The sequence below is a fragment of the Atractosteus spatula genome, chromosome 13 (assembly GCF_055471065.1).
Source record: "Atractosteus spatula isolate fAtrSpa1 chromosome 13, fAtrSpa1.hap1, whole genome shotgun sequence".
Taxonomy (NCBI): domain Eukaryota; kingdom Metazoa; phylum Chordata; class Actinopteri; order Semionotiformes; family Lepisosteidae; genus Atractosteus; species Atractosteus spatula.
This window is the reverse complement of record NC_142718.1, coordinates 5,591,296-5,610,007: the sequence shown is the minus strand read 5'-3', so window position 1 is coordinate 5,610,007 and position 18,712 is coordinate 5,591,296. Positions and strand designations below refer to the sequence as shown.

Below are 18,712 nucleotides of genomic sequence, written 5' to 3'. Positions count from 1 at the left end.
TCTAGAGACAGGTAGAGGATAGTGACAGATCAGAAAGGTACATTTTATGCTATTGGAGTGATTTGAGTCCAGAGTCTAGATAGCGTTAGTAACAGGTTTAGGATACAGGTTAACCGTTTACAGTACATATCATACATTGTAACATTACTGGAGTGTTGGAAAAAAAACATTTCATGTTGCTGTGCGTGTCAAGCTAAAAATACGAAGAACCAATAAATCCAACATTTATGTGGGTCCAGATAAAGAAGAAAAGTATTGATGCTGATACTTTATGAAGTATTTGTGAATGCACAAAGCATTACAGCACCATGAGTCTTCACTCTTCACAGGAGTGCTCCTATAATGGCTGAACTTTTCAGCTCAAGTTATCCATCCTTATTCATCCTGCGTATTTGACAGCTGTCCTTTCCTGCCTTAGTTCAATTTGCGATTCTTGTCTTTTACAGGAAGAGAGGAACGCTCGACTTTCCTTTTACAAAGTGCAGAAAAGCACATTTAATCACCAGAAAAATAAAAACAGGTTACTCAAAGGCACAGAAACATTATCCCACACTTCTGCTTTTTGGCTGAGAATGTAGAACATTGTTAAAAAAAGGTTACACACACTTTTCCCCACACATTCACAGACACCAAAGCTTGAAAGAAATGGACTCAACAGCACTATCTTAAAGGCATTCCCTTCTCCTCTTCCTTCAACCCTTGAACTGCCAGAACATACACAGCTCCAGTGTGATCTAACCCTGATGTACAGTACAACACCGGCCTGACAATCTAGACCACTCTGGCCACTCTCTGCTCTGGTGTTCTCATTGGAAAGAACTGGAGCCAAGAATTCAGCAGCATCTCACAATGAAGGCTGCTCGCACAAGGACTATTCCCGTACGAAAATGGACTCCGAAAGGAATTTCAGGGTTAAGTGCATAATGGCATCTTGTAAAAGCCTTTTCTCTGAAGGAAACATATGGTCACAGATTTCAGTTTTACTGCCATTTTTTGATACTCAAATTTGGAACCAACATATCTCTCAGAAGGTAAATTGTGACAGTAGAGGTTATGCTCATATCACATCAGCTTTACAAAATTGGTGACTAGTGCTGTTATTCATGGTGCTGAAGTCAAACCTTTTGTTGGCATTTGAAGAACATGTTAGATACTCTTGTGGCATTCCTTTCTTGCATTAATGTTAAATGCAAAGGCATTTAACATTATTTGGTTAAGACTTTTATTCTAGCTGATGCTTAAATACTGAGTCATGCCTTTAATTTAAACAGGTTAGAAAACTGTAATGCCTTAATTATTGGAGTACCTTATAAGGTACTAAATAGGCTTCAGTGTGGCCAGAATTCTGCAATTCATATGCTAAACATGAGCACATAACTCCCATCCTCACGACACCACACTTGCTCCCAGTAAAGTTTAGAAAATACTTCTAGAAAAAACTTCTCCTGCTCATGTATAAGGCACTAAGGCACTGAAGGGTAACTCCACATCATTTTATAGATGTATTGCATGATTAAAAGTCTAGCACTTAATCAATCTGATTAATCAATCTGCTTATTCAGGTTCTCTTCCTGTGCTGAAAACTAAGCTTTTTTACTTCTGTTGTGTAGTATACGAGTGTTACTGTACAAAACAGTCAGCTTGTTAAAAAGTGCACATAAAATTGAATTATCCAGTTCTGCACTCCAGTAAACAAGCAGACCCCCCCTCTTCAATGATGTTGTATTCTACCTCAATATTATTAAGGAGTTCTACACAGGTATACTAATAAACAAACGTTATAAGCTAGTTACCATAGAGAAAGAATAATTTTCAAATTTAAAACTGCATATTGCAAGCAATATTTTTTTACCAATTGTAATTGTTAGACTACCATAAAAAGGACTATAACTTGAACAATTGCTATACAATCCATTCAATGTGTTTCCAAATAGTTTTTGCTCCTGGAACAGAAGTACAAATTCAAAAGAAAAGAACACATTTGGGTGCAAAATATTCACAATGCCAGCTCCCATACAGAATGTTAGTAGCTCAGTTTTTTATCATCACCTCCACAAAACCAGGTTCTCTTGACCTGAAAGTATAATTCCATATGAGAGCTGTAAGGTAGAATGGAATAAAGAGGAAAACTGGATTAATACATGAGGTGTGACAGGGAAGTTCCAGGATCAAATATTTACACATGGGAGGCTCTGTTTTTCTGTAAGTTCCCATGATGGCCAGTTACCGGGCTGTAGTACACAGCTACAAGTGTACCGGCTACACGTTAGCAAAGTGTTCTGTAATAAATTTGAGAAAAAGCAGCTCTGGAACTTAACCGTCATCCCTTGTTAGGTGCTTGGAACAACAACAAAGCAAAAGAAAAGACCAATCAACAACAAAGTGTGATGTGGATTGACTCTAGTTAATTAAGATACATCACCTCACAGTAACCCACATTCAGAAATTAAGAATTAAAGCTACAGTAAATAGGTACGTGGTTAGTTGGTTTCAGGTGTGTGGTTACATTCAACTCAACTGTGTCACATTGGTAGGGCTGAACACCACCTAACCTTAATCCGACCCAGTGCACAGGAGCACAGGCGTGCGTGGCTTGACCTTCGACCCCTGGATAGATGAGGCAACAGGAGAAAAGTGGACGTAAGACACATGAAGTGAAAGACTTGTTTCAACACGGCCCCTGCCAGAAGCATGACCGCTCAGAACTAAAAACAAACTTGTACTGTATATCATTCAATTCACACACATGGCAAATGCTCTGGAAGATGCAGCAGATTTTAAAGCCTGTAAGTGCAATTTCTCTTCCAACAATGTTTGTCAGCTTTTTCCATGAAACACAGACATGATTACTGGAGACCGAGGTTCTGTGTTTTTTTTCTCCTGTCCACTTACATGCAAGAAAAACAATGGCTGATTCATGCATCCTGATATTTTATTTGGAGATCAGTGCAACCCTAATTTAAAGAAAACAGACAGACATATTCACAAATTAACCAGGACCTGAACTAAAAAGTCAGTCAGTCCTACAAGCTCCTTCATACAGAAAAGGTAAAACTGATAAAAACTATGAACTGATGCCGAACACTGAGGAAAAAAAAAACAGAAGAGCATTCAGAGGGCCAAATACATCAATTGGGAATGGAGTAGCATATGTTAAACACTGTCACCACACAGTTGTAAATGCAATCTTGATGCATAAACATATGAACATCTCATACTTCAATGCCAAAAACACATCCAGAACAACAGGCTTCACATCAGCTAATGAGAGAGTTAAATTGAGGATACAATAAAATTGTTAACAGAAATTACAACACTTTGTGGGAGGTTAAAACAACTGATTTACCTCTAGATATCTGTTAAGAATATCTATGATTAAGGTTTTATATGTTGGTTCCAAAGGAAAAGTAAAGCATTGCATTTCAAGATATACTTCTGGGACACCAGATCCTAATTACTGTTTAATTAACCCCAATTTACCTCTAGACTCCTTATCTAATTAGATAATGATACAATATTGCATCTGAATACCTTAGAGAGGAATGTACACCCTCTTCAAACACAATGTCCTTCATATTGAATATTTAGCACAAGATTGTATTCTGAAATTCATTACAGCTGCATATCGCTGACAACATAGTGAAAACTGTCCCCACACCAAAGAATTTGTGCACCATATAGAAGAAGCCAGCGTGCATTTGCTCTGAAAAAAATCAAGAGAAGCTTTTGGCTAGGGTGCTAGGAGTGCCATTTGATTGAAGCAGTTTGACAGACCTTTCATGTAAATGTGTAACAGTTGATGTATTACATAAAGAACTACGTTGTAAAAAATACAGAACTACAGACCCGCTAGCAGGTCTCCTGACAATTTTGGACATCAAATCACACTGCGGGACATGTTGGGGTATACAATTATCGTTCATAGGAATATGCTCCCTAGTCCTATCTGTGTGTTAACAAATAGTGAACCATGGCGTACAGTTTTCACACAATAGATATTTGAGTAGACTTTGTAAGCACAGAATAAATTTGGTCATTTCACAAAATTCATGTGACAAATCCTCAGTCAGGCCACTATAGGGTTAGGGAACACTGAAATGTCTTGTTACATGCACCACCCATCTACTCCAAACAGAACTCAATGCTCAATGCTCATTTTCATGCAAACATCTTGGTGTGAAAACCCTACTGTTAGCCCTTCCTGCACCTTCTCATCCACAGAAAGAGGTAATTTGCGGTAAAAGAACTTAGAAATTTTACAGTTTATTAAACTGCAGGGTGGTATGGCCATATGGCCAGCAGCCATATCACCCTGCAACTCACAACTGGCAGCCCACAGAAGCTAAGCAGCTGTGAGTCTGACCTGTACCTGGATGTGAGACCACCTGGGAAAAACTAAGGTTGCTGCTGGAAGAGGTGCTAGTGGGGCCAGCGGGGGGCGCTCACCCTGTGGGTCTTAAAGCCCCAGTATACTGATGGGGACACTATACTGTAAAAAGCACCGTCCTTCAGATGAGATGTAAAACAGAGATCCTGACTTTGAGGTCATTAAAGATCCCAGGGCGTTTCTCGAAAAGAGTAGAGGTGTTAACCCAAGTGTCCTGGCCTTTACCAATCATGGCCTCCTAATAATTCCCATCACTGAACTGGCTTCATTACTCAGTTCTCCTCCCCACTAATAGCTGATGTGTGGTGAGTGTACTGGCGCACTATGGCTGCTGTCGCATCATCCAGGTGGGGGCTACAGACTGGTGATGGTGGAGGGGATCCCCATTACCTGTAAAGCGCTTTGAGTGGACTGTCCATAAAAGCGCAATTTAAATGTAAGCAATAATTATTATTACAGTGTTGCCCACTGCCTCCTGTATAGAATGACACCTGGTTGTAAAACAAGTGAGTGGGAGTGTTTCCTAATGGGAATTCTCAAGATTCAAATGTCAGCCCAGCTTGTTGTGCTTTCCCAAGCTCCTGAAAATCCCTGGGTTTTTGCTTATACGATGACCTTAAAATTTAGGATTTGAGATCTGGACCAATTGGGGTTCTCCTCGATTGGTAGATGAGACCGGTACCGGGAGCTCATCTAAAAGGCAGCGATGACTGTCCGCATGTGTGGTTCTCATGCTCTTCAAGTGGTGCACAGAAACTCTGTTTGGGGTTGGGGGTCACACTGCCATCTGGCCTCATGCCACTGCCACTGCAGTCAATGACAGTGAAGACGTGGGGAGGAGGGGAGCAGAGGAGCGCCTACCTTGCTGGTTTCCTCCATCTGCGTCCCGCGTTTCCAGGCTTCGGAAAAGATGGAGCTGACGATGCTCTGGGAACGCACGTGTCCCGAGGACTGGGTGTCAGAGACGCCGCTGTCGGATTGGTTTGAGTGGTTGGAATGGGACTCTGCAGGAGAGCAGGTGCACGTCAGCACGCTGAAGCAATCGCCAATTCCCCATGGTAGCTCAGCTCAAAGCAATAAGCACACCATTTGGGCTCTCTTCTATAAAGCCTAAATCCTACTCTTGCTGAGTCACTATGGACATTCTCCTAATTTTGCCATTAACCTAAACCTTTGTAAGGCATGGTGTCCTGTTTAATGTAGTTCATGGATTGCCGACTGTCAGGACTGTGAGTAAGCAATTTTAATTTCTAATTTTGTTCTAATTAACCTTATAATCAGTTCTAACCATGAAAACGCCAAATCAAGACTCATGAACAGCTGGTTAGTTCTGAGATGCCCTTCTATCTCCTTATTGTGGGATAATACTCAACTGCTACACTTAAGTACAGTTAAGACGTTATAAATCCGAAGTCGTGAAACTTAAACGGAAACACTTAAGTAGGCTGATACAGTCTCTCAGTCATACATGTATTGTTTCAGCCACAGGTAATGGCAGACAGCTGCATTTCATCAGGTTGTTCTGGTGCAACATGCTGGTGGACTCAAGCAAAGTAATATTTACCACAGGAGGTGAGCAAGACTTGACAGAAAAATCAATGTTTTGTACGTGGCTCACAGCAGCAATGTAACAGCAGAGAGGAATATTTTTGTCAGTATCTGATACTAGTGGATTGAAAGTGATGATGAAAAGCATGATTTAAATTGCTGGATTTATGGATATCTTGGTCATGGGAAGTTGTACAGGAGATTGCCTTATTCAGTGATTACTTCAGGAGATCTTAAAGAATGACCTGAATGACCCATATAGTTCTATCATAACAGCTCTGATCATATGAAGTGTAAAATCATATATGAAAGTGCTGAAACAGAAGTATAGAGTTCTCTCTCTTCCTCAGTTTCTTGAAGTATGTTTGAGCACAATTTTTCTAGGTGTTTTTACACATCCTGCGGTGTGAAAGAATTGGCTTTTTTACTGCAGGAAAAAGTTCACTTATCTCTTTGCCGTTTCTCAATGTGTAACATGAGGAATACTTGAAGACATTTTGTCTAAACATCAAACGTCACTCATATTGATGAGAAAACTGAAAAACAGGATTTTGTTCAGCACACTTCTAAAAGAACTCCAACGTACGTGTACATAGGGCAATAAACTATTCTGCTTCTCTTCACATGTCAGCTAACTGACAGTGCTGTGGTGGAAATGGATGGTGCTGAGAGGCTTCACCTGGCAAGCTGGAGGAACTGGAGCCGGATTTCATACTGGAGCTGGAGAGGGAGGACCAGTCATAAGCAGCCTCAGTCCTCTTCATGGCCTCCTGGTAATTCACATACAGCTGCCTTCCATACTGCGAAGCCACAGCAGACAAGATTCAGAACAAAGCAGCAGCCCAACTTAACAGCAGAAGACGCATTCTTCACTTCATTTCCCCAGACGATTCTTCTTTTCAGTTCGTTCACTAATTCATCTGGTTCAAAAAATGTAATTTTTTTAAATCTGTAGAACAAAAATGCTTTTCAAGGTTTTCTGACCCCTTGAATAATTCCAGGGAACAGCAGATAAACTTTGCAGAGGGGTTAACAATACCTAGTGTATAGCATCTAATTAGTTGATAGATACCTGTAAATATTTCACATTGCAAAGAGAAGAAACATTGAGTTTCTTTTCTTCCCTTTTCAGCATGGAATAAGCCTTTACTTGTTCCTTTGCAGCCTACGCATGCTGACGCAGCTCCCTACTTGAATTATTTCACATTGTTAAGGTTTCATCATGAATTACATTTGCATGGGTGTTCCCAGAGCAGCTGGACCACTTGAGACTGCTGGAAAGATGCAGTTACCTTGGCGATACGGATCCCATTGACCCACTGATGGAGAGTCCTGACGTCATCACAGCAAAGGTACTTGATGTACTGAGACTTCTTCTGAATCTGTGGATGCTGCACAGAAAAGAGAGCCATTAACTCAGCATTGGACTACTGTCCAACAATAAAGCTAGTCTTTAAGAGGAAGACGAAAGCACTGAGCATAGGTTAGATCCATTTTAGACTATGACATCTGGGATCTCTAACTGAAGGGAACTGGGGCAGCGTGTCTAGACTCTGGCAGAGTACTGCATCTTGTTAGACAAGCAGTGAAGCATGGGCCATCCTGTGCAAATGTCACAACTGGAAAAGCAGATTTAATTGACTGAATATCACAAAAGACAAACTTATACCCCCTCTTAAGTTAAGGGGTTCATTTTCCAACATGGGCCCACTGCTCATTTATAGTAAATCATATGGCAGGACAGTTTGTGCACAGTGGAATACTTTGATTAAAAAGTAACATAATCCTTTCAATACTAATATCACATTTCTCTTCAGCAGTGAGTTCAGCAGGCTGTTAGATTTCCTAAGGGAAGGTGACACACTTTCGTTTGTGGCTTTTCTATGAACGCATTTGTGATTCCTATCTTTGAATCAGGGCGAAACATCATCAAATTATTGCAAATTTGACTTTAAGGTGTTGTTGAAGAGTAGAAAGAAAGTCGAGTCTCCTTTCAAGCTCTTGGAATTGTGTAAGCTTTAAAATAAACGACTTTATATGAGTCTCATGTTTCAGTGATGGTGCTTGTTCACAGGTCAATTAAGACATTATTAAAGAACCAAATTCTAAGACCAAATTGTCTAAACCAGGAATCTTAGTTTTAAAGAAATCATTTTTAAGACACAAACATGACATTCATCACCAATGGTCGCAATTCTGCAACCAATATTACATGTTCAGTTCAGTCTGGATGTCCTACAGCATCTTAAGTATCCAGTGGTGAAAATAAGTTTGTGAACCCTTTGGTATCATCTATATTCCTGCATTAATTGCTCCTAAAAGTGATCTGACCCTCTACTAAGTAATTTAAATAGACACACAACTCAAATGAGTCCCAAGATCCAAAATTATTGTGTTATAGAGCTCAGACCTACATGTAGCTATAGGTTATGTCAAACAGCAGTAATTGTCAACACACTCAGGCCCAGAGAATATTGCATGAGGGTCAGCATTGCCTGGTATGGCTTTGATTTTATTCCTACTTGACCCACAGCTGTGCTACTGTTTTAATCTGCCCTTCAGATTAAAGCCAACAGCAACAGCTCTTTCTTGTTCAATAGGCCAAAGAGAGATTTCTGTGCTGAAATGTAGCACAGACACCATGCCAGCAAATCACAAAAGTCTTTAATGTCAGCAGCTGTAAAGACTCTGAAGTATTGCTAAGAGCCCAGGAGAAATATTGCTTCAACAGACCCCTCTCTACACCCCAGTACACGCATGCATCGTTTGGCACCATCAGAAACATTATACCCCCAGAAGAGGGATTAGTATCCACTGTTAGAAACAGTTTCAGCAGCTAAACTACAAATTGAAGGTTTTCTACCTCTTAGTTCTGCTGCCAGTTACGTGCATTGAGAAAAGTGAAAAGGACCATCATCTACAATTTTACCGGGATGTTTAAACCTCTCGCTTTAGGAAACTCTAGATGTATTGTAACATACTGCACTAGGTCACAAACTCCAGAAATCTTTCCTCCTGGGTTGTATATGGAGTGGATAAAACATTCCGTTTAATTTGTGCGGTTAATCTCCGAGAGATGAGAGCTTGCATGGAGCAAAAAAAAGGCGTCTGGTAGGTCTGCTCTTTGTAGTCTATCCATTTATGCAATTTTGCACTTCATTTGGAACTAATAAAATCCTAAACGAGCCTGGTTGTATTGTACCAAGAACAGGTCAGGTGGCTTTCAGCTTCAGAGGCGATTCCTTATTTTAATGGAATACCAGGATTTGTTCATTCAAATTCCTGTTTTTGTGTCTCTTACACATGTTGGAAATTGTCTTTTAACTACTGCGTTTCCTTAAGTAACTTCAACTTTCAAACAGAAAACAATACCTTGCGGGCTCAATTAAGTCTCCAGTTGAGTAACGAGCCGAAATGAAACCCAGCAGGAGTTTGGGCCTCCGGGCTCAGGCCTGGGAGTCTGCACAGCACTTGACTGTAGGGCTGGCCGAGCTCTGGGTCTGGAGCCCTTGGAGCTGAATCCGGATTCAGAGCCAGAGCGAAGCTGGAGCTGGGGCTTCCCAAGTTCCGGAGCCTGGACTCTGGAGCCTGGAGCTGAGCCGCTCCAGGAATGAACGACTTGAACCAAAAATCCAACTAGCATAGCCCTGGCATTTTTCAGTAATGGAAGAAAAAAGGGCTTTGTATTTCCACACTTCACACCGAGTATTCAAAGGAACAAGTGAAGGGTTTACTCTATGTTGAAAAGGGAAGAAAAGAAAGACAAAGTTTTGGGTGTGGAGCCTTCTTCGGGTGTGAAGAAGGCTCCACAGCCAAAACGTTGTGTTGCTTTGCAGCCTACGCATGCTGACGCAGCTACCTACCTGAACTACTGAGTATTCAATAACCCACACTTGTAGAGGACGTGGTATATACTGAGAGCACTGTAAGATATGGCACACCAAGACAACACAATGGTGGGGGTCTTTCACAGGAATATCCATCTCTAGCTTAACTCCCCACGTTACCACTGCAACTAATCAACTGGTTATTGCAACACATCACTCAAGCTCAAGACTGGAGTCGGGGGTGCTCCTTAGCCACCAGAGTGGAGCTGGGGCTCCTAATCGGCTCCACAGCCAGGCTGGAAGCCGGAGCTGCTCCGGATCCAGAGTCGGCAAATCCGGAGCAACCCAACCCTACCTGAATGAAATCCACAGAGGGTCCTGCAGTATATCCTTCCTTCCCACTAGATGGCAGTGCAGGACCACAACCTGCTCAACATAACAGGCTGAGGATACATTTCATTTTTCCATGCCTTTTTTCAAATTGCTGTTTTTTTTTCCTTTCACCGGGTGAAATTAAGACACTTTGATAATTTTGCTAACTTGTGCTCTGCCCCCGATAAGAAGAAAATAAGCCAAAAAAAAAAAACTTCCATTGTCAAGGATGCATCAAGGCTAAGGATAAGCTGCCAGAACTGCCTGCTTCATACCATACAAGACACCTTCCCTCATTCTCATTCAGCCAGTGTCACCATGCTTCAGTCTGCACCGGAGGAACAAAGGACAGTTCGCCAGTCTCCTGCCCCCACCCCAGAAATCACCTCGAGCGCACACTGACCCACCTGCTGACACAGCCAGCCTGCCACTCTCCTCGCAGAACAAGACCGAGGTGTCAGTCTGACAGACACGCACACCAGGCAAAGGGAAGGTTGCAAAGCTCAGTACCTGACTGTCTAACAGGAGAGATGCTTTTTTTCCCGCTTATCCTCCAAGAATGACCGGGTCCCCCTAGTGGCCCCTTCGTGTTACTGCACAACAACTTGATAGAGCTCAGTCAGACTGGTACAGCTATGAAGGTACTTATACATGGAAAATCTCCTTGGTTGGTAATGAGGCCTGTACGTATTTTGTTAAAAATAAACCTTTGCCATTTTCCTGCTATCACAGCAGAAAAGCAGGGCTTCTATGCATCAACATAAAAACCAGCCATCCACCAAAAGCACTGGCTTAAAAAGCCTACATAACTGGCTGTCTCACTCTCAGAAACGTACAGTAGGTGGTTGGGATAACATTTGTAAAGGCCTTGAGCTCCATTAAATAAGACCAACTTTCAGAAACTTTTAAAAGAAATCTTATTTTTCTCCATAGTTTCAAACCCACAGCATCCTGAGTAACAAGATTTCTGCAGAAGATGGAGGTAAAAAGTTAGAATAATACTTTGAGGGCACAGTTTGGCTCGTTCACAGCATATCTAACTAATCCCATCAGCATTTTCCTGAAGCAGAACAAAAATCAGAACCATGAAAGTGTAGCGACGTTCAGTGAAAGTCCCTTTATGCAAGTTCTGGATAAAATGTTACTCACATTGGTATCTAAAGACAGCCCCACTGAAGAGCATCAACAGGCTTCATCAAGCTAACAAGATTCTAATTGGAATTTTCAATGGAAACCTTGTAATCTTTAAAGACACGTTTCCTGTCGTTTTGAGGGCAAATATGACACATCTAATGTTACATTTTTCTTTCTCGCATTGAATTGTGCCGGTTTATGAAAATGAGTTTAGCAGTTGTAACTTTTTAGAAGAGAAGGACTATCTAATGTTATTGACAGAACCAGTTTTTGGGGTAGGACATCATCTTATACTTGATAATTACAATTATCCCTACTTGTTTTGCTGTTTTTGGCACATAAAAATGGACATCATAATCATGATCATTATGTAACGGTAATACTGCAGTCCAGTGTGAGTGTGAATATTCGCACCTTAGGGGTGATGAAAGTCCATTAACAATGAACCTCCCTGCTATTGGATGATCACACACAGCTTGAGTCTTGTATAATAGTGCACAATCTGTATAGTACCTAGCAGATGATATTTAATGTAGACAAGTGCAGGGTACTGTAATAAAAACAAAGTATATGCTCGTTTTCTGGACAAGGTGGGGAAGCAATGAAAAAAGGCAAAGAAAACAGGTTATACCGTATACAGTAGTTAAAAGCGTAGAATGTATATTAATGGATAGTATGTTCAAATTGTACAAATATCTAGTAAGACTATGCAGAATACTGTGCATATTTGTATCAACACATTACAAAAAAAGATATTGCTGCTCTGGGCTCTGTCCAGAGAAGGGGATCCAGATACATTCCGAATAATTTTTGTCTCAAAACAGCTTTACGAGAGGACCTGTGTCAAAGTGTTCAACTTGTCACAAGAGGAAATTACAAGGAAACACATCTGAATTCGAGAATAGGATACAATTCTTTGGATACAGGATTGTGGGAATATGGAACAGACTACCCAGCCATGTTATTAAAGACAAAACACTGGTTTATCTCAAGAAAAATATGTTGATATTCTTGGATTAAGTAGCTGCTAACTACAGTACCAAAGGTCAAGATAGGCCAAAAATACCTCCTCTTTCTTGTAACCAGACTTACTGTACGTTCTTAACTGGGTTACACTTGGGCTTTCTATGCCTGCTTGCTTTTGATTTCTTGTGAATAATCTTAAGAATTAAATATTCTACATGGACTTTTTTTATAATTATAATTAATAGAGAGACTTTCCTCTTTGGACACTCGGCCTCAACACAGAATAGAACGTTTCTCACACTTTTACATACGGCTGACGAATAAAAATAAAAACAACACAGAGAGGGCAGACAGGAGCGGTAATTCTTCCTCAGGTTGTGCAATTAAAAGCTGTTACAGCACAGCTCATTGCAGTTTACCGAGGCTGTTGCGAAATAAGTCAGCGATTTAAATCCTCTAGGTCAACTATCACACTCATCATGAAATGCAAACTGGGAGAGAAATCTCTTCCGAAGAGGGAGCAAAATTTGCCCAGAGAAAACAGTGACCAGGATGAGAAGAACCTAACAGAAAAATAGCAATACTGGCTGAAGAATACATATAAATGCTTCTTCAGTTTTAGTCTGAAGGACTGTTACTTTAATAAAATCAGGTTGCCCAGTTAAGTCTGAATGAATACCTTTGCTCTGAAGATTTAACAACATTTAACACAGGACAGTCTCGCCAAAAGATGATGTAGATCTACCCACAGCCAGGGATATGCACAGCTAGGATATTCATTTTAGTATTATTACAAATAAAAAAGCCCTGCATTGAGACAAGGGGATCTGGATGATCTATAATTAGGGTTTTAAGTAATTAAAACTACTGAACCATGTTTTTCGAGGAACTACAGTAAGTCCTCAGAAAACAAACACGCCACTATCAAATTATTCAAAAACTTGGAGCGAGACAAAATCAAAACTGCTTTTTCTGAAAGGACTGGGATAAAGATTCTCCCTGAGGAAGACTTGAGAATAGATTCTGGATCATATCTTTCCCCACAGGCTTATAGCAAAACCTTCAATAAGTAACCACAATGTCTGGTGTGGTCTTTCATTATTATGAAAGGACATAAAGAGGAACATGACATGGAATTCGTCTGTTTTTGAAAGTTGCAAAGCCTGTGAAAAGTACAGTACCTTGAGGGCCAGGCAGTAGTCAGAGGGTGCTTTGTACTTGTTGCGATAGTCCTGTCCATAATAGACGTTGACATGGTCCAGCTGAAGGAAACAGACCAAGTCCCTTGAGACCTGCAAGAGTGAGAGAGAGGTTGGGAAATACTGAATACTGAGGAGTCAACTTGAACACTTTCAACAGCACATGTAGCAACAGAAGTATTTCATTCCCACATTTTTGTGATTCCCAATTGTTAAGAAATCTTATTTGACCCATACAAATAATCTTCCACACCAGAAAGCTGCAACTTATCAAAAATGCCTTTTCTATACAGTACATTTCCAGCACTATGAAAAACCTTGTATTTTCCAAAGTGAAAATGACTCTGTTTTACAGCACTATGTGGGTTACAATTCAGGAGAGGGTCTGCTGTGTTCAGAAGCTGGAAGCTGAGAAAATCTGGTTGGAGTTACTGTGAGAAACACTGGTCCTAGGGTTCAATATGAACAACAGACTCCATTAGAATCTCTGCAACAGGCTGTCGGACATTGTAAAGCAGACAGCATTTGTGTAGAGGGTAGTCCATTATCTTGCCCTCATTTGTATTCAGGCAGCTATCACTCACTTTTGAGTCATCATTTAGATCGTAAGGCTGTGTTTGTTTTAGTTAAGCTTCTGAAGAGAGACGTCTGTAACTGTAGCTATCTACACCACCAACAAACCAGCAGAAGTTGTTTGTGATGCACCAGAAAAGGAGTTCCTTCAAATTTTGAAAAATTATTATTTCTTTCGCTTAAAGGGGAACTGCAGTCCCAATTTCTCAGACCAGTCGTTAAGTCTCGGTAACAAAATAGTCATTACCGGTATAGAAACATTTTAGAAATTTAGAATTAAGCACAAAAAATCGTGATTTTGTGAAATTACCCTGAGTCTCCATGTTGTCACAAACACCTGGTTTCACCAAGGACGAGACCAAGACTTCGTGAGAATTGTGACGTGAAGCAGCCCTTCCTGCTCACTAGTCACTGTACTGACTAATGTACTGCAATGAAAGAACGAATAAGTACAGGTGGTGCAGGGGGCATTTCACCACAGAAATGTTCCAACGTGATCTGAATGTAGAGTTAACAAGTAGTATTTGTCGGCAAAACCATCTCAGAATCAAGAGTAATGTGAAGCTTGTCGTCTCGTTCTGAATCACAGAATATGGCACTACTCATACCTGGAAATTTAATCTATTTTGAGATGTAAATTGGAGGTTTTACACATTACTGTGTACATTTTACTTTTATTGTGGTTTGAAATGCTGATTCTTTGTAACCCCAAAATATAAAAATATTTTGAAATATTTGAAATGAAGTTCCCATTAAGGAAAAATAGGAAAACCTTGAGAAACAAAGTAAAAATGGAATGGGAACAGTACTGGGTGCGATTTTAAAAAAAGTAAGAGTAATAACCCACTAAACATTTTTTTACGCCTCCCTAAAGCCGAGCGGTTTTCTTCTGAATGGTGTTCTTCTCAATGAAGAGACAATGACCAGTGAGAAACAAATATAGGCAACATTAAAACAGATCCAATGGGAATATTAAATCTTGTGAAAATGTGCAGTTGACTAGATAAGTATACTCACGACAACTCCATTTTTCCTGAAACACATATTGAACAAAGGCCAGAACACTGCAAGGCTGCCAGGTTCCGACTTACCCCAATTGGAGTGGGAATCTGATTCAGAGTTTGGGCTGAGTTCAGCCCAGATTATTAATTCAGTGTTTATTTAACCTCTACGTGCTCCTTATCCAAAAGGAAGCACATGACAGTCTTCAAACTGTCTGGTTCTAATGAAAGCATTACTGGCTTTAATCTAGAAATTTGGTTTCAAAAAAACAAAACAAATATTAACGGCCTGTTTTCTAAACCCAATGAGAAATGTCTGTAGGTGACACTTATTTCACTTTAGTGAAATTCATCATTTCATAACTTCATCCGAAAAAATCCCTTCGTGCTATGTTAAGCATAGTTGCTTTTGTTAAGTTCAGAAACCTATCCTCCATCATAACCCAGCAGCCATATCACCCTGCAACTCACAACTGGCAACCCACTGAAGCTAAGCAGGTGTGAGCCTGGTCAGTACCTGGATGGGAGACCTCCTGGGAAAAACTAAGGTTGCTGCTGGAAGAGGTGTTAGTGGAGCCAGCAGGGGGCGCTCACCCTGTGCTCCATGTGGGTCCTAATGTCGCAGTATAGTGACGGGGGACACTATACTGTAAACAGGTGCCGTCCTTCGGATGAGACGTAAAACGGAGGTCCTGACTCTCTGTGGTCATTAAAAATCCCAGGGCGTTTCTCGAAAAGAGTAGGGGTGTAACCCCGGCGTCCTGGCCAAATTTCCCCTTGGCCCTTACCAGTCATGGCCTCCTAATAATCCCTTCATCACTCTGCTCTCCTCCCCACTAATAGCTGATGTGTGGTGAGCGTTCTGGCGCAGTATGGCTGCCGTCGCATCATCCAGGTGGGGCTGCACATTGGAGGTGGAGGAGGAGAGTCCCCATTACCTGTAAAGTGCTTTGAGTGGAGTGTCCAGAAAAGCGCTATATAAGTGTAAGTAGTTATTATTATTATTAACCCATCATAAACCACATAACAGGGGTTATAATCGACAATTTTGCCACTTGAGAAGCAGTGTTGGCATTAGGGAACGATCAGATTTAAATGCTGTGAGTTGTCTTTGGCTCGTTAATGAAAAAGTTCAAATTCTTGAGCCAGGAAAGCAGACAGGTTGACACAGCCAAGAAGCTTCATTCATAGTTCCAGGTCTTAGCAAAGTGGGGAACAAAAGAAAGTGATCTAAGACATAAATCAATATCTTCTCTGGCCAGAAAACAAAAACGCATCAGAAAAGAATGATTTTGAGTGCACACTCTTTAGAAATGAAAGCAAAGAAAAACAATGCAGTAAGAGAAAGCAGTCTGCAGAATCAAAGCAATGAAAAGCAGAAAAATTAGAAGGTGTGCACCTGATTTGGAGTGTGAGCACTGCAGGGTTATCTACACTGATCAAAGACTGATAAATTTAAAGGAGGGGGAGAATTTTGTACAGATGTACACGCATGTGAGATGTTCTTCTGGATTTCCGAAATAGAAATGACCCACGTTCCCCAGGAAAGACAGTAATTACATACTGCAGCTGTGATTCTTAACAAACACAACAAAGAATTCTGTCCCAATATCTCAGCGACTGAATTCAGAGAGTGTGGGACAGTAAGCAAGAACAGAACACAACAAAATATCAAGCTGCTTTCTAAAACTAATATGATTGACAACTGAACATTATGAAGTTAACTTCCCCCCTTATTCTGCTTTTTTTTCCCCAAACAACTTTTAATAAAGTGGATCAGAGCAGTAAAGCGCATCATATAAATGACATCAAGGCAGGACTGGATCCAATATCAGGGCCGGGAATGCAAAGACATCGTTTGAGCTGAGGAGTAACCAGCCAGCCAGATCTATTCCAGATGCGGCGAATTGGCCGAGATTGGAGTTATCACTTAACCACAGTGCTAGGATAGAGCAAGGCATAGATAAGAGTGTGAGAATTAGGAAGACACACTTCCAATCAATCCTGTCCTTATTCTCTGTCCTGCATGCACTTGACTTTCACTTTTATTGTATGTTGCTGTTTGCCTGTGGACTTGGAACTGAAAGGTTGGGTTTACAATTGCTTCCAGGTTTCTCAACTGCTCAACTGAAAAGTCTTTCCTGGCTACAGAAATCAGCTTCTCAGTCTGCAATATGTCTTTAGGATACAGGCGCATATTTCGATTTTAAAGCTATGGCCATTAAATTTGCCTTCAAGGCAATGGATGGGTTCTTTCTTACATATTTAACCTCATATTACTCGCATTAATTTAGCAACCAAAGTATCAAGAAACCTTGTGTTACACAGCCAGGCTGGCCTGGATACACATATAGTATAGACTGACAGCAGGTTCTGTCACTGGGGCCTGTCCTGGCTCTCACCTTGGCTTTCCCCTTGGGCACAAAGTAGATCCCAGAGGCTCGGAGCAAGAAGTAGCGTTTCTTCCAGGATTTTTTCCCATCTTCTTTCAGCCACAAGACGCCCTCAATCTCCGGCACGGTTACCGAAGACCCGCAGAAACACTCCTGTGGAAAAGAAAAGTCCGTCACTGCTGTGGCTGCTATTTCGCAAAACGGGCATTAACACATGCGAATGTATGGAAAATGCTTACATTTTTTAAACTTATTTTTCAATTATTGTTTTATTTTGACGTCATTTGGAATTGACGGTTTGTGTGGAGAATTATGGCCACTAACTCCAGCCCTTTTCATGGCGGCTCTTGTCCCTGGTGACTTGACCCAGGCTTGAACCCGTGACATCTAGATCACGGAGCTCTCCTGCACTCATAGTGAGCACCTTGCCTGACCAGTCAGGAGCTCATGCGATCCTGACTTTACTATATCGTGCCTGTTCGCAAGTAGACAGCAATTATCCTTTCATTTATTTCTGTGTTTTACGTAAAACGCAATGCTACATGGAAGAAATGCAAAATTTGGCACAGAAATCAAGTTTAAAGATCCTGACAAATCCTCTTTCAAATCTTTTTTTTTTTTCCCCACTAAACACACAGCTCTGTCTTTCCTTAAAAGCTAAACTGAAAAATCTGTATGGCCTGATTACTAGAACAAAGTTTAAATTTAGCCCATTAATGAAAACTGTGCCTGAATTTTGAATATTTTGTTTAGGCCACTAAGACTGTCCGTTCAGTACGCACACTTTTTTAACTAGTGGAGGCTTGGAAGGGCCACATGGAAACCCTAAGGACTTCCTATTTTTAATCTAAAGGCTTTAAATGAGGTGTCTCAAGCAATGCCTGATGCTTATCTTTACCCGTTGTAGGTATGTCACAAGGATAATTCATGCCCTCCTTGTGGACACTCTAATAGCTGAACTTGAATGCGTGCAGTTTTACCTCCAGTAGTGCTTCCTTGTTCCTGTCTGCCATTTCAGAGGTCTCCTTCTTGCCCAGTAGGTAGTTCTGTCATTCACAAAGAGAGACATCCTAATCAGGATTACACTCAAAAAACACTGCACCTCTCTCTCTCCACTAACAAGCCTGTCCAGGACTCAAGCCCTGATTCAGAAGAAAACAAGACCAAGGTCACAAAAGATCGGTCATATGATCCAGCTAGTCTGTTGGGTAATTATTTGATCCAAGGATCTCCTCTTGAAAAGCCAGAGTTACACCTTCAATAACTGGTGCAGACTAACACCCTTCTCCCACAACTATTAGGGTAAAGAAGC

General features: G+C 41.0%; 1 protein-coding gene across 3 annotated transcripts in view; it reads right to left on the bottom strand.

Moving 5' to 3' along the window:
- Positions 1–18,712, bottom strand: part of raph1a (Ras association (RalGDS/AF-6) and pleckstrin homology domains 1a) — a 137,505-nt gene that overhangs the window by 7,467 nt on the left and 111,326 nt on the right. For all 3 annotated transcript variants that reach the window (XM_088931013.1, XM_088931014.1, XM_088931012.1), the window contains 6 exons: positions 18,381–18,446; positions 17,410–17,553; positions 13,416–13,526; positions 7,228–7,326; positions 6,615–6,735; positions 5,249–5,391 (listed from right to left, as the gene is read on the bottom strand). In XM_088931013.1, coding sequence (XP_088787139.1) covers positions 5,249–5,391; positions 6,615–6,735; positions 7,228–7,326; positions 13,416–13,526; positions 17,410–17,553; positions 18,381–18,446 — 684 coding nt within the window. The remainder of the gene's footprint in view (positions 1–5,248; positions 5,392–6,614; positions 6,736–7,227; positions 7,327–13,415; positions 13,527–17,409; positions 17,554–18,380; positions 18,447–18,712) is intronic.